The sequence below is a fragment of the Panthera pardus genome, unplaced genomic scaffold (genome assembly GCF_024362965.1).
Source record: "Panthera pardus isolate Hobbes unplaced genomic scaffold, ASM2436296v1 HiC_scaffold_11, whole genome shotgun sequence".
Classification (NCBI taxonomy): domain Eukaryota; kingdom Metazoa; phylum Chordata; class Mammalia; order Carnivora; family Felidae; genus Panthera; species Panthera pardus.
The window spans coordinates 41,886,622-41,913,548 of record NW_026526666.1 but is presented as its reverse complement, the minus strand read 5'-3'; the positions used below and the strand labels follow the sequence as shown (position 1 = coordinate 41,913,548).

At 35.8% G+C, this 26,927-nt stretch overlaps 2 protein-coding genes across 6 annotated transcripts in view; both read right to left on the bottom strand.

The window, feature by feature from the left end:
* USP33 (ubiquitin specific peptidase 33) overlaps positions 1-26,927 on the bottom strand; it is a 64,196-nt gene that overhangs the window by 17,450 nt on the left and 19,819 nt on the right. For 3 of the 5 annotated variants that reach the window (XM_019413873.2, XM_019413872.2, XM_053893675.1), the window contains 13 exons: positions 25,574-25,636; positions 23,478-23,630; positions 20,356-20,458; positions 19,625-19,694; positions 15,698-15,811; positions 11,879-11,957; positions 9,995-10,412; positions 7,762-7,902; positions 5,661-5,776; positions 4,167-4,339; positions 3,968-4,062; positions 3,309-3,342; positions 551-596 (listed from right to left, as the gene is read on the bottom strand). In XM_019413873.2, the coding sequence (XP_019269418.2) occupies positions 551-596; positions 3,309-3,342; positions 3,968-4,062; positions 4,167-4,339; positions 5,661-5,776; positions 7,762-7,902; positions 9,995-10,412; positions 11,879-11,957; positions 15,698-15,811; positions 19,625-19,694; positions 20,356-20,458; positions 23,478-23,630; positions 25,574-25,636 (1,605 nt within the window). The remainder of the gene's footprint in view (positions 1-550; positions 597-3,308; positions 3,343-3,967; positions 4,063-4,166; positions 4,340-5,660; positions 5,777-7,761; positions 7,903-9,994; positions 10,413-11,878; positions 11,958-15,697; positions 15,812-19,624; positions 19,695-20,355; positions 20,459-23,477; positions 23,631-25,573; positions 25,637-26,927) is intronic. The other 2 variants (XM_019413874.2, XM_019413875.2) reach the window with 2 other exon arrangements.
* Positions 18,011-18,600, bottom strand: LOC128774627 (ATP synthase F(0) complex subunit C1, mitochondrial). The gene has a single exon (XM_053893689.1). The coding sequence runs from the start codon at positions 18,531-18,533 to the stop codon at positions 18,123-18,125; it is 411 nt and encodes a 136-aa protein (XP_053749664.1). The 5' UTR covers positions 18,534-18,600; the 3' UTR covers positions 18,011-18,122.

The window sequence follows — 26,927 nt, the reverse complement described above, 5'->3', positions numbered from 1 at the left end:
CCTACAATGATGATAACCTGATTCTAAACACATCAGAATATGAAAATGGTGAAACCTGGTACTTCCTAAGTTCAAACCTGCTGGCTTTTCTAATTTTATATTATACCTGCAAAATCCTATACTGTCTGATTAAACTGTGTTCAACACAGTTTTACAGATAAGGGCACTTAGTTGGTATGTAACTGAGTATTTTTTTTAAGTTTATTTTATTTTGAGAGAGAATGCAGTAAAAGCAAGCAGAAGAGGGGCAGAGGAGAGAGAGAATCCCAAGCAGGCTCTGTGCTGTCAGTGCAGAGCCCGACATGAAGCTCCATCCCATGAACCATAAAATCACAACCTGAGCTGAAATCAAGAGTCAGCTGCTTAACCGACTGAGCCACCCAGGTGCCCCATAAGTCAGTATTTTAAAAATGAATAATCCTAATAGGGTATATGAACATAACAATTGGTCAATAGAACCACTCCGTTCTTCAACCATGCTACACTGTATTATGTTAATGTTTTACGTTCCTGTAACACAAAATGAACTTAATTCTAATAAAGCCCATACCTCAGGAAATTTTTGTACTTTACAAAACTTTACTCCATTCCTTAATCTGGAAAGAGGAAAAAAAAAAAACAAGTTTAAGTAAACCTGTTTCCCATATGAATCTACAAAGTATTTTTAATTTTTTTTTTAATGTTTATTTCTGAGAGAAAAAGAGACAGAGCACAAGCAGGAGAGGGGCAGAGAGAGGGAGACACAGAATCTGAAGCAGGACGCAGGGCTCACTCACAAAATGTGAGATCGGACACTTAACCGACTAAGCCACCCAGGTGCCCCAAAGTATTTGTAAATATACAGCAAAATATTTTAGAAAACATAGGGACAAAATATGCTCACTACTGAATTATATGCTACCCATTTAAAAATACATACTAATGACAACAAGGCTATCATTCAGAACAGGAGAGGAAAAAAAAGAGAAAAGAGAAAAATGAAAAAAAAAATACTAATGAAACATTGGAGTCTCTTAATTAAAAAAAAATATTTAAGCTATCAGTAATAATAATTCAGGGAGTTAGTTCTTTGAGGAGAAAAAAATTTTATGTTTATTTACTGAGAGAGAGAGAGAGAGACAGCAGGGGGGAGGGACAGAGAGAGAGAGAGAACAAGAGAGAGAATCCCAAGCAGGCTCCAGGACTAGATCTCACAAACTGTGAGATCATGACCTGAGCCAAAATTAAGAGTCGGATGCTAAGCCAACCCAGGTACCCTGAAAATTATTATTATTTTTTTACATTTGTTTATTTTTGAGAGAAAAAGAACATGCACACACATTAGGGACAGGCAGAGAGGGGGAGACAGAGGATCCAAAGCAGACTCTGAGCTAACAGCCATGTGGGGCTCAAAACCACAAACCATGATATCATGACCTAAGCCGAAGTCAGACGCTTAACTGACTGAGCCACCCAGGCACCTCCTGAAAACTACTTTTTTAAACAAATGTGCTACTGTCTATGGCCTGGCTATGCCTTTATAACATCCAGATATCAAGTAAAAATGAGTAAAATAAAATCCCAATATATTATATTGGCCAATATATTATATATTGGTCAATATATTATAACCTTTATTACTTAAATTTTATTATTATTTTTTTAATTTTTTTTTAACGTTTATTTATTTTTGAGACAGAGAGAGACACAGCATGAACGGGGGAGGGTCAGAGAGAGGGAGACACAGAATCCGAAACAGGTTCCAGGCTCTGAGCCGTCAGCACAGAGCCTGATGCGGGGCTCGAACTCACGGACCGCGAGATCATGACCTGAGCCGAAGTCGGCCGCCCAACCGACTGAGCCACCCAGGCGCCCCAAATTTTATTATTATTTTTAATTGAGGTATACTCGACAGACAACACTGAATTAGTTTCAAATGTACAATATAATGATTCAATATTTGTATACTTTGCAAAATGATCACTATAGTAATTTTAGTTCACATCATGTGTCACCATATATAGTCACAAAATTTTTTTTCTTGTGATGAATGAAAACTTTCAAGATCTACTGTCTTAGAAAATTTCAAATATGAAATACAGTATTCTAAACTATAGTTGCTATGGTGCACATTATATCTCCATGACTTAATTTATAACTGGAAACTTATACCTTTTGATCCTCCTCACCCATTTTTCCCACTTTCCAATCCCACTCTGGCAATAGAATCTTTACTCTTAAATGTAGAAACAAATAACTTGAATTAAAGGGTGGTTAGTATTAATGAGTATTAATATATACTTGACAGGTATCTACTTTGGATTTGGGGCAGATGCAAGGTTCTTTTCCACCTTCACTAGTATCTTTTTCCTAGTTCATGTTGCTTTTCAAGGAAAGTTGCCCCTCCAGGCCAAATCCCTCTTCATCTATTAGCTACAGCTTCAAGGAGACAAACTAATAAATACTTCCCAATTCATAAGAGGTGTATGTTTTTCTAGAAAGTATAAAACAGCTTTTAATCCTTACTGACCAAACAACATACCATTCCTTTTTGGCATGACGAAAACCAATAGCTACAGATCAACACTTCCCTGGAGTTACTGCTAAACAGTAAGATGTTTGTTATTATGAAGGTTCTAGTTCTTATTAGGATCCCATTATTTTTCTCTTACAGAGATTCAGACAAATTTCTCAGTTCACACAAACATATCTGCCTTCAATCCTCCAATTACTTTTCTTTTCTAACTTTGCACCACATAGGCTTAAAAGCTTGAGTTTATTATAAGACTTTTAAAAGGCAGCTAGTAGTAGATGTAAAGAAACAATACCATACTTTTCTTAACTTTCTATTCTGCCATCATACAACAGGTAACATCAAAGTTGGTATAACCTTTCTGAATTTTATACAGATTTGAAACTATGTGCCTTTATAGTCACTTTGACATCCTGAATCTAGCCTGTTCATCCAGAAGAGAATATTGCCCTATTTATGATGGCAAACTCATATAATGAAAATGTGTATTATACATAATATATGTTTTATACCATATTTAGAAGATGTTTTATGCAAAATTATATACTTATTTTATATCTCAAAATACATACAAACTTTCACATCTTAGATAAGCCTATTAAATTTGTTAAACTTTTACCTCAAATTTGTTTTACAGAAGAGCCAGTCTCTCTATTTTTACTAGAACAAAGCTTATTAGCCTTTATTTTTCTAAATAAGGTACAAAATTAACTCCACATACCTAATTCAAGTGACCAAGAAAAATATCATTTATAATACAAAACATGCGATTCAAAGCACTATCAATGACACTTACTTTTTGCATTTTTCACAACTGTACATATTGTCACCTGGAAATAGAACAGATCTGGTCATTCCTCTCAAAATAAAAGTAAGTTACTGTATTTTTTTTTTTTTTGGTTCTGCAATTCTTTGACTTTGCCGTATGCTGATTTTGCAGCACAGTAACACAAAGCTCACATTTTTTAGTCTCTGCTCAAGAATCAATTCATGATGTTTACCTTGCCTAAAATACCCTCTCCTCTCTCTCTTTTCAACCTTGAAGGCCTATCTCAAAAAAATACCCTTTCCTGACTTTACTGACTGCCTGTTATATATTCCAGCAAGGTGCTGAACCCACAAAAACAGTGGAAAATCTTAAATATTATGGAGGAATTCAGAGTACTCCTGACATACAACATTTATATGGGTTGAATTCCCTTCTTTGAATCCCTCACCATATTGTCTTATACTACAGGAATTTGTATCAATCATTTCAGGATATGATTTATGTTATTTATATTTATATTGCCATGGTAGATACTGGCAACTATGATGATGATATATATGGGCAAGTACTGTTTAAGCCACCTTAAAACTTAGCTTTTCTAAACACATTTTATATTTAGTCCCACTAGTATTTTAGATCACTCAAAACAATTTAGCCATAGTTGAAGACTATTTCATATTTCTTACCTTTTAGTTCATCTCTGGCAAAGAAGGCAGCAAGACAATCTTGCAAGGTTACTACTGGACCCCAAAACCAGCTAGGAACACATGAGACAACAAACCTGAAACATTATTGATAGAAGAAAAAAAAAAAGGAAGTGTTCTGCCAGTACAGCAGAAACAGCAGCTATAACATTCAAATAGTACAAGGAAAATGCATACATACCTCTTCACATATTCCATGAAAAAAGCTATCCACCCTTGTGGAGCATATGCTTCGCCACATGATCCTGCTTTGACTATAGAAGTTGGGTGACTGGATGAATGCAGCTTAGCAAGGTCTTCCTTGCCAGGAATTGGCAAGGACAGATCTTGAAAGGTCTCGAGGGTTACAGACACCTAAAATTGTTTCGTGTTTAAAATGGGATGAAAATAATCCAACACATTTATGAGAACAAATCTTAGACTGCAAAGCAATTTATAAGCAAAAAACCCCCAAAATATCAGTAACAGTAATAGCAATGGCAAAAACACTTGCTCTGTACCAGGTGCTGTTCTAAATTTAATCTTCACATAAATCTTATGAAGTTACTACTAACATTCCCATTAATCAAGGACACTGTGGCATAGAAAAGTACATCCAGCCACAGTAGCTTGAGCTCCAAACTCGTAAGAACTATTACTGCATTTGTTTTTGGAAATGACGTCTCATGATGGTTTTTAAAAAGATGTAAAACTTGGCATGTAACTTTTAAAAAGCTGAAAACAATTCAAGATAATCCCATTTAAATATTTGGTACCCAGGGGCACCTGGGTGGCTCAGTCAGCTGAGCGTCCGACTTCGGCTCAGGTCATGATGTCACATTTGTGAGTTCAAGTGCCACGTCAGGCTCTGTGCTGACAGCTCAGAGCCTAGAGCCTGTTTCAGATTCTGTCCCCCTCTCTCTTCCTCCCCTGCCCATGCTCTTTCTCTCTCAAAAATAAATAAACATTAAAAAATAAAAATAAAAAATATTTGGTACCCAAACAGCCTACATTAAAATGATGTAGCTCTTAGATTTGACTTAAGATCCTACCACAATAGCTGAAAACTTACTTTTGAGGGTTTTTTTAATAAGTCATTTTATATTCCTTAATTCATTACTACACTGAAACAAAACCACTCTTAAGAAAAGCTCAAAGAAACTCATAGATTTAGGGAAGATTAAAGAACTCATGATTTTAACTTATGCTCTTATGCATGAATCTGACACTACCTGTATTATCTGAGCCGTAATCTTAACAAAAGAAAATATTTATAAGCCATACCACCAAATGTAGAAGATACACTCACAGCCTTGTGCCTGTGAACAGCAACAGTTTCCCAGCATATGAATTTTATCAACCTTGGGAGGATATGCATGTGTTACCATTTATTGTTGCTGAGCAACATATCACCTTTCCATGTGACCAGAGATGAACAACAGAGTTAATTCTTGCTAATGCATGCCTGTCCAATGACAGGTCAAGACCCATCCTTTCAAACTGATGTTGCTACTACTTCCATAAAATAAATTCTACTCCTAGAATCAATTTATGCTGATGTAAACATAAGAAATACATGTATAGCCATAAGTAGCAAGGAGAAAAAATTAAACTTTTCATCCCATTTGTCAGGTTTTTTTTTTTTTAAGACCATTTGACAGAAATTCCCTGCATATTATAATTCCCTCATACTCACCCTGTCACAAGTCAGACACTGCACTGAACTAATAATTGTTCCGTCAAATATGTCTGAAATAACACTTCGGTATTTCTTATGCTGTTTTTTCCTCTTTGGAGATGATGCAGATTGAGCTAGGATTGAAAAACAAGTGAAGAACATTCTTTTAAAAGGTAGTTCCTTTACCATTTTCTCTGGAATCCTTAACAGTAAAATTTACTATCCTAAAGTAACTTGTCAAAGTACCATTCAAGAGAATTACTTTAAAAAAAAATCCCAAGGACGCCTGGGTGGCTCAGTCAGTTAAGCATCTGCCTCTAGATTTCGGCTTAGGTCATGATCTCACAGTTCAGGAGTTCAAGCCCCACTTCAGGTTCTGCACTAACAGTGTAGACCCTGCTTGGGACTTTGTCTCTCCCTTTCTCTCTGCCCCTTCCCCACTCATGATCTCTCAAAATAAATATATAAACTTTTTTAAAAAATCCCAAAAGAAGCCAAGATGAAATAGAAGAGAGGTTCAGTCTCTCCAGCTTGACTTCAATCAGAATAGTTTTGCTTTTCCTTGTTTTTGCATCCAATAAGGTATTATTTGAAAAAGGGACTTTATGGGGCGTCTGGGTGGCTCAGTCGGTTAAGCATCCGACTTCAGCCCGGGTCACGATCTCGCAGTCCGTGAGTTTGAGCCCCGCGTCGGGCTCTGTGCTGATGGCTCAGAGCCTGGAGCCTGCTTCCGATTCTGTCTCCCTCTCTCTCTGCCCCTCCCCCATTCATGCTCTGTCTCTCTCTGTCTCAAAAATAAATAAACGTTAAAAAAAAAATTTTTAAAAAAAAAAAGAAAAAGAAAAAGGGATTTTATAACTAAGTTTTGAGAATTTTTTTTATATATATATATACATTCTGAACAGATCCTTTGTGAGCTTCCTGATTTACAAGCATTTTCTCCCAATCTTATCTTTTCAATCTCTTAATAGTGTCTTTTGCCAAGAAAATTTTTAATTGTTTCTGTTATGGATTTTTTTAAAACTTTGTCTTCTTTGTGCTTTTTTTTTTTTAATGTTTACTTATTTTTGAGAGAGAGAGAGAGCATGCACAAGTGGGGAAGGGCAGAGAGAGGGAGATCCAGAATCCGAAGCAGGCTCCAGGTTCTGAGCTGTCAACCGAGAGCCCATATGGGGCTCAAACCCATGAACAATGAGATCATGACCTGAGCCAAAGTCAGACATTTAACTGACTGAGCCACCCAGGCGTCCCTTCTTTTATGGATATTGCTTTTGATGTCTTAAAAAAACTATTTGTCCAACAAAAGGTCATGAAGACTTTCTCCTTCCTATGTTTTTTCCTAAGAGTTTTAGAGTTTTACATTTTGTAATACTGGAATTCTCATACATAGCCTAGTGGGAATGCAAAATAATACAGCTAAACTGGAAAACAATTTCATACAACATTAAGTATGAAACTAACATAAAACCCAATAACCTCATTTCTGGGTGTTTACTCTAGACAAATGAAAACTTATATTCACACAGAAACCTGTACACGAATGTTTATTGCAGCATTATCCACAACTGCCAAAAACTGCAAATAATTCAAATGTTCTTCAAAGTGAAAATGAATGAACAGCAGTATAATCACACAATGAAATAACTACTCAGTAATAAAAATAACTATTTAGACATGCAATGTGACTGTATCTCAAATGCATTACAATAAGTGAAATAAGCCTGTTTCAAAAAACTATGTACTGTATGATTCTATTTATATGACATTCTGGGAAAGGCAAAACAATAGCAATAGAGAACAGATCAAAGGCCTAGGGTTTAGGGAGGGGTAGGGGGATGATCTAATTACAAAGGGTAGTTATGAGGGGATTCCTTGGGGGTGTTGGAACTGTTCTATATTCTGTTTGTGTGGTGGTAACAAAAATCTATGCATGTGTTAAAATCCAGAACTCTACACCAAAAGAGTGAATTCTACTGTATGTAAATTTGTGCCACACACACACAAAAATTTCAAATCATGGTTATATAAAATTATGCTGTCAATTTTAAAGTACTAAATATTTCATAATTAACACTTTAAATTATCAAAACAAAGGAACCTGAATAACTGAAACTTCTACCTTTTTTGTGTGTGGGTGCCAATCCTGGCCACAAATTGCCTGATTTAGGAGGGCTTGCTGATAAACGTGGATTAACACCTTCATTTGATGGGAGGATCTGTGATGTAGACAGGTCATTCAAATGGACATCAGTAATATATTCTGTAATATTTAAAATTTGTATTATTACCTTAAATAGTAAAATTATCCCACTTATCAAATAATATTAATTAATTTAAAGGTTTCTTCATTTGAGATTTTAAACACAATTCCCATTAATAAATGTCAAGTGAAATATTTGATAGACAAAGTTCTTGCTAATAATAAGCAAAATAATAGTGATTTTCCACCTAGGAATCCAAATAATGTTTGTAACACATTACTGCGCTAGCAATTTAGGAAGTGAGCAGTGGTAACATAAAGCCAAAGAGAATTGTATTTGTTCTAATTTAGTATTTTTTAGTATTTATGATAGTTTTTAAAAAGCTTTGAAACTGTAGGAGAAAAAGATTATCTTCTCAAACTAACATAATAATCAAAATCTAAGAAGAAACTTAGGCAGAATCATAAATTATTTTATTCTTACTGTGATAAAAGGAAATACATCCCTTTATCAGAAAAGAACCTTTTTTAGAATGAAATTATGAATCAAGAAAATAAAAACTTCATGACCACTATCTTGACAGTTGTGCTGTTGGAGTCCTAGTATATATATACAATACAGATTTCAGGGCAAGGGATTGTGCTCAATAAGTATCTGAAGAAAAAAGAACTGTTCATAAGGACCCTGAAACTGAATGACTTCAGAGATTTTTCCAGATAACGCAAAGTAAGTCACCTTTATTATTTTCACATAAGCATTTCTCATGATTCCAACCATGACTAAATGAAGACTGCGTAATATTAGAGAGAGAAAGAGTAGGAGACTCACTCACCCTCTCTGAAGGGAATAAAGTTAGTATTATCAAGGTCAGGGAATAAAGTTAGTATTATCAAGGTCAGGGATTGGCAAATGTTTCCTGTAAAAAACTTGATAATAAGTCTTTCAGGTTTTGCATCCTATATACAGTCTTTGTCACATTTTTTAATCAGGTCTTTGTAAAATGTAAAAGCTCAGATCCCTGATCTAGCTCATCAATTAGTCACCATGTATAAGAAAAAGCCTGCTACGGAGCAATAAAGAACCACTAAGTCCCTTAATCAGGCTTTTGACAAGGGCGGGCTGAAGAGCAGTCTACGGAAGCCTAGGCTGTCTTTCAATATTTACTGACCAAACAACTTCCAAAAGCATCTAAACTTCTAAAATAAGGCCACTGTAACTAAGGAGCCTAAAATGCTTTCCTGACTTCCCTGACTAGAACACCAATATGCACCACACACAGGTGAACCACTACTATTCCTGTGTTCAAGGAAATATCCTTTTCCTCAAGAAGAAATTTGGGGCTCATTCAATACCTAAATAAATTGTTTACTAGTTTTATTCTTTTCAAATTACAAAAGATAAACTTTTTTATGTTACTTGTCTGCCACTTATTTTAAGATCAAAGAACTTAAACTTCTGATGGTTTTTAACGTGCTTTGGAAAATTAAGTATCACACTAGGCCAAGATAAATTAACTTTTGAAGAAATAAAGGTAAAATGCAAAGCAATCTAACCTAATTATCTTTCATCTGGCCACTTGCTCTTTTCAAAAAAAAACCAAAAAAACAAAAAAACACTAGTATTCTGGTAATAATCTATCATAACAGGATTCATTATAGTTAAACTGCTATATCAAAATATATGCCAAATATTTCATAGCTGATAGTATTCCAATGACAGTAGTCTAAATCTAAAAGTGTGTAAGATTACAGAATTGTAATTTGAGTTATTTTGCTTTTTCCCCAGGATCTTAACAGAATCCACATAAAATGACATTAACTTAATATTCTACATGCAAATATTGCTAAACTCTACTACTTAGCCCAAAAGTAACAACTATTTTATTCCTGCTTTCTTCAAACTTGATCATATCCTGCACATAAAATATTAAGCTAATCAGTCTATTTCATTTTTTATGCTAAATACAGACTGGGAACATTAACATGTAAACTAGAAATATGTCTGATTTCACTCACAGGCCATGCTAATTTTCTCTCCAAAAATCAGAAAACAGTGAAATTACAAATATAATACAAATAAATACAAATATGCTATCTTGTACACATTGTCTACAAATGAAACACTATCATTTTCCAATTATTAAATTGTCACCTGAAGCTCTGCTGTGTATTTGCACTTTGACAGTTTCCTGGTTGTTCAAGTCAATTGCTTCAGACACAGAGTCTCTGTCTTTATCTAACTCTCCTTCAGAATTTACTTTATTAATCTTATTGCACATCTTCTCTTTTTGCCAATCTTTTGACATTTCTGAATTGTTCTCATCATCCTGAATTAACATTGTTGTTTCATTATTATCTTCAGAAAAACCTTTAGAGCCATTTTCATTTTCTGCTTTATCACTGCTGCTACAAGATTCACAGGACTGAAAATCTACATCTGACTGGCTCTTGTCCTCTTCCATGGTCTCCTCAGTCGTTATAGTTTGAGGATCCTCCTCAACCTCCATGACCTGTTCTTTTAATTCTTCATGAAGCAAATCCATTAAACACCGAAGGAATTCTTGAGCATCCTAATATATAAACAACACATATTACCACTTCATTAAAAATATGTGTATGTAGAAACTTAAGAAAAAATATACAAAATGTGCTTATCAACTGATTTCTAAAGGTGTAGTGTTATACTGAGGAAACACCAGTTAGTAGAACATAAGGCCCTGAAGAAGTAATAGGAAGCACTGAGTTCTAAATAATTATATAAATAAAACAAAAGTAATTTAAAAACTGAAGATGATCTGGAGGTCAGCTTTTAGTACTGCTGCTATTTTTTAAAAATGAAGAGGCATTTATAAAAACACAACTGGATTTGTCTCATATGACAATTAGAATTCAGAGATGTCCTAAATTCAAATATTTTATCAGTTTGGCTTAAAATTAAAGCTTTCCAATCTTGTACTACATCTCAAAGAAAAATCCTTAATCAACCTGGAATGCTTTTGGAAAATTTGTGGGTACAGAGATGTGCAAAATGGGTGAAGGAAAGTGAGAAGCACAGGCTTCCAGTTACATAATGAGTAAGTCACAGGGATGAAAGGTACAGCAAGGGAATATTACTAGTGGTATCCTAATAGTGTCATATGGTGATAAATAATAGCTACATAGTAGCTATACTTGTGCCAAGCATAGCATGATGTATAAAATTGTGGAATCCCTATGCTGTACATCTGAAACAAATGTAACATTATGTGTCAACTATACTTCAATTTAAAAAAAGAAAAGAAAGAAAGAAAATACAAATTTATAAATTTATAGACCAACTCACATCTAAGAAATCAGTCTCTGGTGTCTGTGCACCAGAAAAAATTAACAGGGAACAGGTATTATTTTGAAAAAGAAAAGTATGCGAGGGTTAGGTGTTAATATCAAAGGAATATATAAAGTTACAATAATTGAAACTGCCATTGGTACCACTTCAACAAAACATAGATCAATGCAATGAATCAGAAAGCCCAGAAACAAACCCTATAAAATATTAATGTAAGCATAATAACTAAAAAAGAAGAAATTTCTAAAATCAAAAAAGAAAATTCTTCCAAATCTGTAGTCTGGTACAATTATTTAGCTATTTGTGAAAAAAAAATGAAATTTGCACTGTTAACACAAAATAAATGACAGATGCAGAGAAGAATTAAATATTTTAAAAATTAAAGCATAAAATATAGGTGAAAATTTATCTCTATATGTGTAACTTTTTGAAGCTAAAAGCATTAGAATAGAGACATATTTATGCACTCCAAAATTTAACAATTTCTAGAAAAACATAAAATTATGAGAAAGGTGGAAAAATATAAGCAAAAAAATGACAATAGGCTATTATTGTCAGTAAATAAACATACAAGAAAGGATGACCCAAGACAATGGACAAATAAATTATAAAGGAAGAAATACAAAAGGCTCCATAAAAGCATAATGCATAATGGCATTTTTCAAACTTATTAAACATTAAGATTGTGAATGAAAAAGAATGAAGACTTACCTGCTGAGAATACCCCCGAAATGTTGGATTTACTGTCTTAATTCCTTGAAACAGAGTAGTAGGAACAACGGATCCTGGCCTGAGGAAGATAACATTTTTAATGAGAAATCTGTGATGAATGAAATCTAAAATTTTTACTTTTTATTTTAGTAAGTAACAATCAAGAATTCAAGCTGTAGGGGCACTTGGGTGGTTCAATCAGTTGAGCGTCCAACTTCGGCTCAGGTCATGATCTCGCAGTTTGTGGGTTTGAGCCCGCGTCAGGCTCTGTGCTGACAGCTCAGAGCCTGGAGCCTGCTTCGGATTCTGTGTTTCCCTCTCTCTCTGCCCTTCTCTTCCTTGTGCTCTGTCTCTCTCTCTCTCAAAATAAATATTTTTTAAAAAGTTAAAAAAAAATAATTCAAGTTGTTAATGTGTTTCACAAAGTCATTAAAAATTGCCCAGTGTTATGTTTCATAGGCTCACCAGAATAGCTTTATATTAAGATATACTTAAGACAATTAAGATATATTTTATAGCTCTCGACCCTAATGAAATGATCATGCTCTATTTTTCAAAAACAATTACAATTACTTAAAACAAAATTCTAATTATTTTAAATTCCTGGGATAATTAAGATAAATATACCTAGTACATTATCTAAATTTTTGAATTCTGGTTTTTTTACTTGAGTGTAATTGACATAAATAAGATTTTAATTTAAGTAGACTTCACGCCCAATGCAGAGCAAAATGCAGAGCTTGAACTCACCACCCTGAGATCAAGACGTGAGCTGAGATCAAGAGTCAGACACTTAGGGGTGCCTGGGTGGCTCAGTTGGTTAAGCGTCCAACTTCAGCTCAGGTCATGATCTCACAGCTCGTGAGTTTGAGCCCTGCGTCGGGCTCTGTGCTGACAGCTCAGAGCCTGGAGCCTGCTTTGGATTCTGTGTCTTCGTCTCTCTCTGCCCCTAACGCACTCACATTCTGTCTCTGTCTCTCTCAAAGATAAATAAACATTAAAAAAAAATTTTTTTTAAAAAGTCAGACACTTAACCAACTGAGCCACCCAGGTGCCCCAGATATTTAACCACTTTTAGAATTCTGTACTGACACTTCTGAAGTCTGATAAACTTTCAGGAATTTTAAGTTTAAAATACATATTCAGGGCAAAGAAGCTTAAAAAACAGCAGTTAAGGGTTAATTCTAGCTACAGAGTCTGTAGCAGCACTGGATAACACTCAATAGGGATAAATGACAATGGAGGATTCTGGCTCTTTAATGTTCATAGCCCCAAGGAACTCATTAAAATCATACTCTTTTTTTTACATGAAAATAAACTCAAAATGGATTAAAGACCTAAATGTTAGACCTGAAACAATGAAATGCCTGAAAGAAAATACAGGCAATAATCTCTTAGACATCACCCTTAGCAACATATTTAGGGATATTTCTCCTCAGGCAAAGGAAACCAAAGAAAAATAAACTATTGGGACTAAAGTAAAAAGCTTACACACAGCAAAGGAAATCATCAACAACAACAAAAAAAGCAGCCTCATAAATGGGGGAAGATATTTGCAAATGATCTATCAGATAAGGGTTAATATCCAAAATATATAAAGACATTATACAATTCAACACCAAAAAAAAAAAAAAAAAAAAAATCTAAAAGATGGGCAGAGGACTAATCAGAATGGCTAGTATCAAAAAGACAAGAAATAACAAGTGTTGGCAAAGATGTGGAGAAGAGGGAACCCAAGTGCACTATTGGTGGGAGAGTAAATTGGTACAGCCACTCTGGAAAACAGCATAAAGACTCCTCAAAAAATTAAAAACAGAAATAACATATGACTCAGCAGTCCCACTACTGGGTATTTACCCAAAGAAAATAAAAACACTAATCCAAAAATATATAGGCACCCCTATGTTTACTGCAGCATTATTTACCATAGCCAAGATATGGAAGCAACCTAAGTGTCCATCCACAGATGAATGGATCAAGATGGTATATATACAATGGAATATTTGCTCAGCCATAAAAAAGAGTAAGATCTTGCCATCTGTGACAACATGAACGGTCCTCAAGTTTATTATGCTAAGTGAAATAAGTCAGAGAAAGACAAATACCGAATGATTTCACTTACATGTAGAATCTAAGAAACAAATGGACAAAACAAGCACAAAAAAAAAAAAAAAAAGGCTCTTAAACACAGAGAACAAACTTGTGGTTTCCAGAGGTTAGGTGTGTGAAGAGGATGAGCGAAATAGATAAAGGAGATTAAGAGGTTCAAACTTCAAGTTATAAAATACGTAAGTCACAAAGTGAAAAGTCAAGCATAGAGAATATAGTCAATAATATTCTAATAACATTGTATGGTGACAATGGTGACTACACTTATCATAGTGAGCATTAAGTAATGTATAGAATTGCCCAGTCAATATGTCACATACTTGAAGGGCACCTGGGTGGCTAGGTTGGCTGAGTGTCTGACTCTTGGTTTCGGCTCGGGTCATGATCTCACTGTTTGGGGGTTCAAGCCCCATGTTGGGCTCCACGCTCATAGTGCAGAGCCTACTTGGGATATTCTCTATCTCTCCCTGTCTGCCCCTGGCCACCCCGCGCACCCCCCCCCCCCCCGCCCACACGCATGCCCTCTCTCACTCTCAAAATGAATAAATGAAAGTTTAAATTTTTTTTCATGTTTATTTTTTTGAGAGAGAGAGCATGAGCGGAAGAGGGGCAGAGAGACAGGGAGACACAGATTCCAAAGCAGGCTCCAGTCTCTGAGCTGTCAGCTCAGAACCTGACATGGGGCTCGAACTCACGAACTGTGAGATGTGAGACCATGACTTGAGCCAAAGTTGGACACTTAACAGACTGAATCACCCAGGTACCTGTAAATAAATGAACGTTTAAAAAAAATGTTATATACTTGAAACTCAGATAACAATGTGTATCAATTACACTTCAATTTAAAAAAAAAAAAAAGAAAAGCCATTTTCTTTTCCTAGCATGTTAAATCAAAATAGTAACAAATTTTTGTTTGACTTAAGAGATGCTTAGTAGGGAGTAAAATATCTCAAAGAAAACTGAGGCACTTAGGAATAGGGGAATGTTAAAACTTTAAATACTGAAATTTTTACATTACAAATCAAGATCTCAAAAGTCTTGTGAGGTTTCAAAAAAAAAAAGCTTTATGATTGTTTTCTTTACAGATAAGGTTGAGCAGTTAGGACTAATGGTAAACACAATTTTCTGAATAATTCTAAAACAAAATTAGTAAAATATTACATTGAACAATTATTCTTCTAATGCTACACTTTACAGGAAATAAACATAAGCAGAAAAATGAACATTCACCTAAGTATTTATGGTCTGATTTTAGCGTTGTGAGAATGTCTACTCCTGCATTAAAATTCAAGTGTCAGTAATAGCAGCTTTAGCATTTCGACTTATCTGCAGTCCAGATACTTCATTTGGATGTTCAGTTTGAAACAGAACATACTGTAAAATGAACTTGTCTCAAATTTACTTTTTTTCAGCTCTATATATGTGCACCTATATCCTTTTAATATTTGATATTCATTTAAAAACATAATAAAGAGGAGCACCTAGGTGGCTCAGTCGGTTAAGCGTCTGGCTCTCGATTTCAGCTCAGGTCATGGTCTCACAGTTAAGTGGATTCAAGCCCCATGTCAGGCTCCAACCTGACAGCACGGAGTCTGCTTGGGATTCTCTCTCTCTCTTGCTCTGCCCCTCCCCATGTGCTTTCTCTCCCTCAAAACAAATAAACTTAAAAAAATAATAATAATAAAGAGAATAAATACATTAAGTACATACCTGCTTTTATGCCACAGTTCGGTCATCAGTTTGAGATAACTTTTACAAATGGCTGGTTTCTTATCTGTTCGAGCTAGTCCTCCACAATCAAGAAAAAACTGTGTCAAAGGTGGGCTAATTCAAAAAAAAGAAAAATGTAAAAGTGGAATCAAAGCTTAATAATGACTGACTTCCGGTCATTCAATAAATTGGTAGCACATACAGCCCCATATCTATCATTTCTTTGCTCCCTTTTACAGCTTCACATTCACTTCTTCATATTCGTGTTCAACCCATTCAAATCAAATTTGACCCCACTGTATCAGACTCCTCAATGCTGCCAGATGCAGTCAACATCTTTCACTCCCTCTTAGCAGCATTTATTACAAGTGACCTACCCCTCATTCTTGAGCAACCATTCTCTTGAACAATGATGAATTTTTCCGTTTTTCTTTATCTCTGGCAACTCTTTCCCTTCTTTACTGTTCTTTTGACTCTTACCAGATATATAAATATCAAAGTCCCTCAGGACTGGATCCTAGGACTTTACCTCTCTTCCCTATATACTCTTTTCCTGGGGTGTCCTTAAATTTTCATGTTCATGCCAATGACAGTCAAACTTATGAAAGTCAAATATCTCATCTAAATTCCAGATTTATATCAAATATCCAAACTGATGGCTATGCTGAGCATCTTAAATTTAACATGATCAAAATTTAACCTTCAAGTGAATCTATTCTTCCTCCAGGCTTCTACATCTCAGTAAGTGGTACTACTATCCATCTGGTGGCTCAGTTAGCAATTTGAAAGGCAATACCGTTGGGGTGCCTGAGTGGCTCAGTCAGTTAAGCATCCAACTGTGGATTTCAGTTCAGGTCATGTTCTCACAGTTCATGAGATCAAGCTCCATGTTGGGCTCTGCATGACAGGCTCTGTTTGGGATTCTCTCTCTCTGCCCCTCCCCCACTCACACACGTACTATCTCAGTCTCAAAATAAACATTAAAAAAAAAAAAAGGCAGGGCGCCTGGGTGGCGCAGTCGGTTGAGCGGCCGACTTCAGCCAGGTCACGATCTCGCGGTCCGTGAGTTCGAGCCCCGCGTCAGGCTCTGGGCTGATGGCTCGGAGCCTGGAGCCTGTTTCCGATTCTGTGTCTCCCTCTCTCTCTGCCCCTCCCCCGTTCATGCTCTGTCTCTCTCTGTCCCAAAAATAAATAAAAAACGTTGAAAAAAAAAAAAAATTAAAAAAAAAAAAAAAAGGCAATATTATCTTCTATGAGCATGATTAGCTGCAGGGAACCTCAGTGAATCTATTCAGTTACAGGAAAAAGACTGGGCAAAGGACCAAACCCTGCCCTGCAATAAAGTGGCTATCCTATTCTGTGTCTCCCTGTCTCTCTGCCCCTCCCCCTACTCATACTCTGTCTCTGTCTCATAAATAAACATTAAAAAAAAAAACAAAACTGGCTATCCTAAAAAGATATTCCATGCAAGTGAAAATGAAAAGAAAATATAGGTAACTATATTTACATTACACAAAGCAGACTTAATTTTTTTTAACTTTTTTTTTTTTTAATTTATTTTTGAGACAGAGAAAGACAGAGCATGAACGGGGGAGGGGCAGAGAGAGAGGGAGACACAGAATCGGAAACAGGCTCCAGGCTCTGAGCCATCAGCCCAGAGCCCGACGCGAGGCTCGAACTCACGGACCGCGAGATCGTGACCTGAGCTGAAGTCGGACGCTTAACCGACTGAGTCACCCAGGCGCCCCCACAAAGCAGACTTTAACTCAAAGCTCTAAAAGATATAAAGAAGGCCATTATATAATGATAAAGGAATTGAGTCATCAAAAGGATACCATCTATAAATATGTACCCAACATAGGGGAGCTAAATAAACAAAGCAAGTATTAATAGATATGAAGGGAGAAATAAACAGCAATACAGCAACAGTAGGGGACTTCAATACTCATCTCGAACAATGGATAGATCTTCCAGCCAGAAAATCAATAAACACTGGACTTAAACTACATGTCGGACCAGATGGACTCAATAGATGTCTACAGAGCATTCCATGCTGCCCCTACCTATTCTGTAAAAGTATGATTAAGAAACAAAAAATCTAGGGGAACCTGAGTGGCTCAGTTGGATGTCTAACTCTGGCTCAGGTCATGATCTCGTGGTTCGTGGATTCAAGCCCCGCATTGGGCTCTATGCTAACAGCTCAGAGCCTGGAGCCTGCTTGGGGTTCTGTGTGTCCCTCTCTCCCTGCCCCTCCCCCATTTGCGTGCTGTCTCTCTCAAAAATAAACATTAAAAAAAACCTGAATACTTTTTTTTTTTTTTTTTTACAGAAACGTTGTGTTTAATGGTAAAGCTTAGCACACTCCAGCACCAGGCACGGCCTGAAGTCCAAGCAGCAGGGACAGGTGGGCGACCCTCGTGGAACCTCACATGGCGAAGAGGATGAGGAAGGCGACCATCAAACAGAAGAGCCCCATGGCCTCAGACAGGGCAAAGCCCAGAATGGCATAGGAGAAGAGTTGCTGCTTGAGAGACGGGTTCCTGGCATAGCCAATGATCAGGCTGCCAAACACTGTTCCGATGCCAGCCCCTGAGCCAGCCACACCAACTGTGGCAGCCCCGGCGCCAATAAACTTGGCTGCTGTGTCAATGTCCCGGGAGACGACACTGGTCTGGAACTCCCGCCGGGCCACCTGGAGCGGGGAGCTGCGGTAGGACGGCTGTTTAGATGGGATCTCTGACCTACTCAAGAAGGATGCAGACACAGGCCGGATGAGATCCCTGGTACAACAGCGGATCAGAGCAGAAGGAATGAGTAGTGCCCCGGTGGTCTGCATTTTCTCACTCTGCACTCCCACTGCCCCGCTGCCCCTGCTCGGACCACAGCGCTTGCCCCGCTCAAGGTGACTCTGAATACTTTTTATTAAAGACTTTTCACCTACAGAAAAGTACAAAATATTTTCATAGCATCTCTATAAGTGATTTGAGGAAGGGGCACCTGGGTGGATCTGTCGGTTGAGCATCTGACTTCAGCTCAGGTCATGATCTCCTGGCTCGTGGGTTCGAGCCCCATGTCAGGCCCTGTACTGACACCTCAGAGCCTGGAGCCTGTTTTCCATTATATGTCTCCCTCTCTCTCTGCCCCTCCCCCACTCATGCTGTTTCTCTCTCTCTCTCTCTCTCTGTCTCAAAAACAAACATTAAAAAAAAAAGTGATCTGAGGAATTAGTTCAAGCTTCTCATTTTCTAGATGTTAAAACAAATAACTTGCTCAAAGGCACACAACTAACTAGGGTTTACACCAGAACCAGCAGTCTCAGGAAATACAGGCATGAATAATCCCACTGGGACAATGGATTAGTACCAACCCAGTTTCTTGCCTACTCTACCTTCAGGATTACTTAACAAGAAAGAAAAAAGAAACTTTTCAGGACATTTACATAGTTAATCCACAGAATCTTTTAAATGGGGTCATTTCAGAAAGTGAGAGGGAAGGAGAGGAATTCATTGAGGGAAGAAGGACAGCCAAGGATTTATGGGATCCTATTGGCTAGGGAAATTGAATAGAATTGTTAACTCTTTCTCATATTACTATTAGTATACTTCTTTCTTTCCTCCTCTGACTCATCTTTCTTTCTTTTTTTTTCTTTTCTTTTCTTTTTTTTTTTTTAGCAAATTAAGAGCAGCATGATTTTCTCCCATCCACATACTAACCAGACCCGACCTGCTTAGCTTCCATGATCAGGTGAGATCAGGCATGTTCAGAGTGGTATGGCCATAGGTTACCAGCAGCATGGTTTTCTGTTCAAAGAGTGACTTTATTTTTTTTTTTCATTTAGAAACAGTTTTATTGAAGTATAACTGCCATATAAGAACTGTGATAAAGAGTGACTTTAAAAAGCTATACAAAATTAATTTCTATACTTACCAATTAGAAAGAGCCTGCAAAGCTGCATTCATATAGCAAGTATTTCCAATATTTTTCAAACCTGTAAGACCTATTAAGAACAATCATAAATTATGTCATCACTCAATAATGCAGTGACTTAATTTTCTAAGTGTTTACTGAATATGTAACTATGTATGATACTTATTACAGTTCTCAAACTATGTTAAGAACACACAAAATAGGGGCACCTAGCTGGCTCAATCTGTGGAGCATGCAACCCTTGATCATGGGGTTGTGAGTTCAAGCACCACATTGGGTACAGAGATAACTCAAAATATTTAAAAACTAAGGGAAAAAAACCACAAAATACATTATGGAAATACAAAATATCAACTTGAACAACTCAGAGGTCAGGATTCTACTAAAGTGTTAATTTTCAGATAATTATTTAAATAAACATTTGAAAAGTTAAAATTCCCTTGCATCAATTATAAAACACAAAATTTGTACTAAATTATATATGGATAGTTTATACTAAGGGCTTTGGTAAAGTGATGCCAGAGAAACCAAGCATCACTCAAAAGTTGTCAGTCTGCTTTCCCTGCAAATACAATTGTACTAGGCCAAATTTTAGATTTTATTTATTTATTTATTTAGGCCATCAACATCTACAGAGTCTCTTTCACTTCTCGAGTTTGAAATTTTCACATTACAATTTCCTAAAGAAATGTGTAGTACCATAGAAAAGAGTGTTATATAGGAGATTTTACCTCTTGCCTTAAGTTCATCTTCTTCTTCCACTTCTATGTCCAAATCATCAAATACAGCAACCAGAGGAGTTTTTAATGTTGTACTACTTGGTATTTTAAAATCCTTGATAACAGAAAAGACAGCAAATTTACATTTACATCTTGAAAGTAATGAGGATCTACACTAGGAAAGAGCATGTCACTCTTTGTTAAAAATGCACTTGAATAACAAAGCCACTTACGACTTTTCTGATTTGAAAAGTTAACAACTGGGGCACCTGGGTGGCTCAGTCAGTTAACCATCTGACTTTGGCTCAGGTCATGATCTCACAGTTTATGAATTCAAGCCCCGCATCGGGCTCTGTGCTGACAGCTTGGAGCCTGGAGCCTGCTTAGATTCTGTGTCTCCCTCTCTCTCTGACCCTCCCCCCATTCATGTTCTGTCTCTGTCTCAAAAATAAATAAAAATTTAAAAAAAAAAATTTTTTTTTTTAAAAAGAAAAGTTAACAGTTATCAGTTCAGTGAATTCCAATCCAATTCAGTGTTATCAAGCTAAAAAAAATCTAGGCACACATTCCTACACCATCTTTTCAGATTTTTCTAACTTTTTACAGGAAGAAAATACTAAAGTTTTTCTATCATAACACACCAACTTATCTGTAGACTTCTACAATCTCTCCTGATACTTGTTACCATACTTATTTTGCGTTATTTTATACATATGGAATAGTTCAGTTATTTTAAATAGTAATAAAATATTCCAGAATTAATTTCCAAATATTGTCTTAACTCAAATGTTGCAATGGTGACCTGTTCGTCAAATGCTAGCTCACACTTAAAAAAAAAAAAAAAAAAAAAAGACACATAAGAAAAACTTTGATCTAATATTTTAAAAATCAGGAGAGCTCATAGAAATATCAGATTCTGCAAGTTCTCTTTTAATAGAAGACTGAACTACACTGAACCCATTTAGCAACTATCACTTAAAGGAGGAAACTGAACAGCAGCATGCACTTAGCATATGCTCTGACTCTCCAACTTATTCAGGCCTTATTCCACCTCTACAATGCATGCATATGCACTTTTCTACCTACCCACTTTATACATTTATTTTACTTTCCTGGTATCTGTAGATACTGAACATTTGAGCTGGCCCCATATTCTCACTTAATTGTATTTAAGTATAGAGGTTTTTAAAAAATCATTTAAGGGGCGCCTGGGTGGCTCAGTTGGTTAAGCGTCTGACTTCGGCTCAGGTCATGATCTCATGGTCCATGAGTTCAAGCCCCACATCGGACTCTGTGCTGACAGCTCAGAGCCTGGAGCCTGTTTCAGATTCTGTGTCTCCCTCTCTCTCTGCCCCTCCCATGTTCATGCTCTGTCTCTCTCTGTCTCAAAAATAAATAAACGTTAAAAAAAAAATTTTTTTTTTAAAAATCATTTAAAATTTTACCTCCTAGAAAAAATTTTTATTTAAGAAATATTACTAATGACATTTGGTTTCCAATATTATTATTTTATAATTAATGTTCCAATAGCATTGAAATTTTATATTAAAAAATTGTACAAATAACTTTTTTCTTCTGAGTAATTTTATTCAACAATGGGATCAGGAAGTTGCATGAAATTAAATTCATGCCTTTTATGTGTTATAAATATAACTCACAGAGAATTATTTACGAGCCACCAGAAAAATATCAGTATATTTATTCAATCAGATTCAACATTCATTAAGACATTCAACATTCATTCAACATTCTGCAAAATCTGGCAGAAATGACAACAGACAACTGTTTTCTTTAGTCAGTGATGGTTACTTTGTCAATGTGTTTTTATTTGTATTTCCTTTTTGTGAACTATCTGCACTTATTCTTTCAACCACCTGAGTATTACCCTTATAAACTGTTACCAATTCCTTATGTGATTAAACTTTTAGTTACCACATTTTTGTTAATAATGCAAGTGTGTTCCAGAAAACTTACTTTCAAACTATCAAGGCATTAAAAACAAGACAAAAAACACATTTCTGAATGATAATATCAGTGGCAGAAATAGTAATGGTAGTTTGGTGATTTATCCACTACAGCCATTCAACTTTGAAATACAAAAAAATATACCTTGTCTAAAATCTACTCATTTTAGTTATGTAATGTGTAAGACAAGCAAATTTATTTACACAAATGTGTACTATCAGAATGTGACACAAAGATATAATAGAAAAATGTTAAAAGTTGGTATCAAGGAAGACAAGTATAGAAATACAATGTGATTTTTTTGATACATGAGGGGAAAAAAACCTCACTAATGTGTTAATTAAACCATACAGAGCAAATGATGAGTACAGTAAGTTAGAAACCAACTCTTCTAATATTTTCATTTCCTTTTCCCTATTTTTATAGAACTAGAAAATTCTCAAAATTAAGTGATTAATCTTTGCAAGCCTACACATATTTTGAAACCAAAGATCAATGCTAAGCTTTAATATATCCTATTTGGTTTTCGATAAATTAGTAAAATGTTCTTAGTAATATTAATGGAGGTAGAAAGGGGAGAGAAATGAGGAAAAGGGAGCTGAATTTGTATTTGTAATTTCCTATCAAAAAAGGCCTGCCCCCTCTCCTAGAATCAGATTGCTAGAAAAATATACACTTTTTAAAGACAGTTTGTTAGGGTGCCTGACTGGCTCAGTTGGTTACGCAGCTGACTCTTGATTTCGGCTCAGGTCATGATCTCACAGTTTGGAAGTTTGAGTCCCACATCAGGGTCTATGCTGATAGAGTGGAACCTGCTTGGTATTCTGTCTCCCTCTCTGCACCCCCCCCCCCCCACCACTGTGCTCTCTACATGTCTCTCAAAATAAACTTTAAAAAAAAGAAGTTTGTTTTTAAGTTTTAAAAACACAAAACATGCTTTTCCATCTTCAGACAGGTGAGCTTCAATCTTACTATATAACATATCATTCTATAAAAGAGCAAAGGCTAGCCTCAGTATTGCAATCAAGAAAAAAGGCACATTACAGAAATATTAAAGTACAAGTGAGGTAGAGTTGTTATACATTTCAACTACGTGACAAATTCTAAAATCATACCTTTTCATACCTGAAAACATATGATATTTTAATTAAATAAAGTTTGATTATTACCTGGACACTATTTTCTTGGGTTTGGTGAAGTGGTCTTACATGAGGCAAAGAAGGATGAGTTCCTAATTTCCTATCCAAAAATACTTCTTTGCTGCAAGCATAACACCATACTCGAAGAGTAGTAAGGTTCACAGTAAGATAATGTTTTGTCTCCTATACAATTTCATAGGGGAGGGAGAAGAGGAACCAAAATTAGGTATAGTTGAAAACATTTCAAAAGATCATATAAGGGGATGCCTAACTGGCTCAGTTGGAAGAAGAGTATGTGGCTCTTGATCTTGGGGTCATAAGTTCAATCCCCCACACTGGGTTTTAGAGATTACTAAAACAAAAACAAAAACAAAAACAAAAACAAAAAAAACACTTTAAAAAAATCATATAAGATAAACTGCTGGCCTTTAATGAATAACAATATACTCCAAAAAGAAGAGTTAAAACTTGAACACCAAAAACATATTCTTTAGATAAACTATTAAAGTATAGTGAATAGTAACAATATATAAGCCTACTCTAGAAATTATACTATTGTCATTTTTCACCACTGTTCAGCATAAAAATAAACATAAGACTAAGACTCTCCTTTGGAGTTAGCAAATAAGTATAATACAAGAAAATAATTGACCAAAGCATAGTAACTATTCTAAAAGACCATAGTAACTATTCAAAAGAATGAGTCAAATGATGTAAGTCAAAGCAAAAAACATCTCAAGCAATATGAATATATGATCTTGGATACATAAAATTCTGGCCTTTCTCAACCAGAGTTCATGGAGAGAATTTATGCCTACAGAAAATTATCTTAGTAACTATTTTCTCAATTCTCACAAGAATGGTACACAGCACTACCATTCTGGATGCACAAAATAGAAGTAAATTATGTACAATGATGCCTGAGGGCTTTGGAATATTCAGGCTTAATTAATTGTCTTGAGGAACCCTGACTGAGAACAATTAATGCTACAGAGACATCAATGTGAAAAAGACAGTTCATGCTCAAGAAACATATAGTTTAAAAAAAAAAAAAGAAAGAAAGAAAAGAAGCATACAGTTTAGAATAGAAGTTCTACTACACTCTACCATACCATACCATACCAGAATTACACACAAGCACCAAACAACCAGGGTGAAGTAGAAAGAGAACTCCAATTAAGATGTGCAGAAGGTAATATGAGTTGAGACTTAAAAGTTAACCAGGCCCTATCATAGGCATAGGCATCCACTCTTGACTTCAATTTTCATATTCTCCTAAAATTCCAACTATCATCTTCATAAACCAGGAGGCAAATTTCTTAAATCATTACTCTCTTAATTACAATCTCAATCTAATATTAATCTTAGCAATTCCCCTCCCCACCTTTTAGAAAGTATAAGCAAAGGTTTAACTCCTCTTATATAAAAAAGGGGAAAATTTTGAATTACAACTTGAATTAATAATGTTGTATTTGCTTGCTTTCCCTTTCCTTCAGGCTCGCTTTAAAAAATATCTTGCAAAGGGGTGCCTGGGTGGCTCAGTCAGTTAAGCGTCTGACTTCAGCTAAGGTCATGATCTCGCAGTCCATGAGCTGTGCTGACAGCTCAAAGCCTGGAGCCTACTTTGGATTCTGTGTCTCCCCTCTCTCTCTGCCCCTCCCCCACTCACGCTCTGTCTCTCTCAAAAATAAACATTAGAAAAAAATTTTTTTAAATATCTTGCATAAAAATTTTCTATACACCAGGTGATATATGGAATTGCTAAATCACTATATTGTAACTAATATAATACTATATGTTAACTAACTGGAATTAAAATAAAAACTTAAGGAATGCCTGGTGGCTCAGTCAGTTAAGTGTCTGACTCCTGATTTTGGCTCAGGTCACGATCTCACGGTTGTGAGATCGAGCCCCTGACCCCTGTGCATTGGGCTCAGTGCTGGGTGTGGAGCCTGCTTGGGATTGTCTTTCCCTCTCCCTCTGCCTCTCCCCTGCTGAAGCACTTTCTCCCTCATTCCCTCCCTCCGTTCTTCTCTCTCTCTCTCTAATAGACAGATAAATAAATAAATAAATGAAAACTTACAAAGCAAGTAAATAAACACCAAAAAAATTTTCTATATACATACCTGAGAATGTATAGTGCTGTGATCTACTTGTGATTCACCACAACCAACATATGAACATCTATTCTATAATTATACAGAAAGAAAAATAAGTCATTTTATAACATGTGTAAATATACAACAGCATCACATTTACATTTACAATTAAGTTTTGATCATACATTTTAACTTAATGACTAAATGACTTTCCATATTCATTTATTTTAACCAAATGGCATTAGGAACAGAGGAATAAAATGAGAATATTTCTAAATTACAAGCTATGTCACCTCTAATATAAGACAAGCATAAAATATTTTAGTGATTAGATGCAGAAATGATGATTCAAAGGGGCACATGCACCCCAATGTTTATAGCAGTGTTATCGACAATAGCGAAATTATGGAAAAGAGCCTAAATGTCCATCAACTAAAGAATGGATAGGGGCGCCTGGGTGGCTCAGTCGGTTAAGCGTCCGACTTCAGCTCAGGTCACGATCTCACAGTCTGTGAGTTCGAGCCCCGCGTCGGGCTCTGGGCTGATGGCTCAGAGCCTGGAGCCTGCTTCCGATTCTGTGTCTCCCTCTCTCTCTGCCCCTCCCCCATTCATGCTCTGTCTCTCTCTGTCTCAAAAATAAATAAAAACGTTAAAAAAATTTAAAAAAAAAAAAAAAAAGAATGGATAAAGAAAATATGGTGTGTATGTATGTGTGTGTGTGTGTGTGTGTGTGTGTGTGTGTGTACACACACACACTGGAGTATTACTCAGCGATCAAAATGAAATCTTGCCATTTGCAAAAACATGGATGGAACCAAAAATTACTATGCTAAGCGAAGTAGGTCAAAGAAAGACAGATATCATATGATTTCACTGATAGGTGGAATTTAAGAAACAAAACAGCTGAATATAGGGGAAGAGAAGGAAAAATAAAATAAAAACAGTGAGGGAAACAAACCATAAAAGATTCTTAAACACAGAGAACAAACTGAGGGTTGCTGGAAGGGTGTTGGATGGGGGGACAGGCTAAATGGGTGATGGCCATTAAGGAGGGCACTTGTTGGGATGAGCACTGGGTGTTATACGTAAGTGAGGAATCACTAAATTCTACTCTTATAAACTATTATTACACTATATGTTAACTAACTTGGATTAAAATTTTAAAATTTTAAAAAATTTGGATAAAATTAAAAAAATAAGTCTCATAGAAATATATATATATATACACACACATATATATTTAGTGATTTATTAAAACTCTGCGAAAGCACTGGAATTTAAAACCCAAAGTTTGTAAAGTTTAATTTGTTATCACTAATCATCTTTTTTTAAAGCATGTTCATTTATGAAATCTGTTAAGTGTCAAAAAACTCTTATAGTT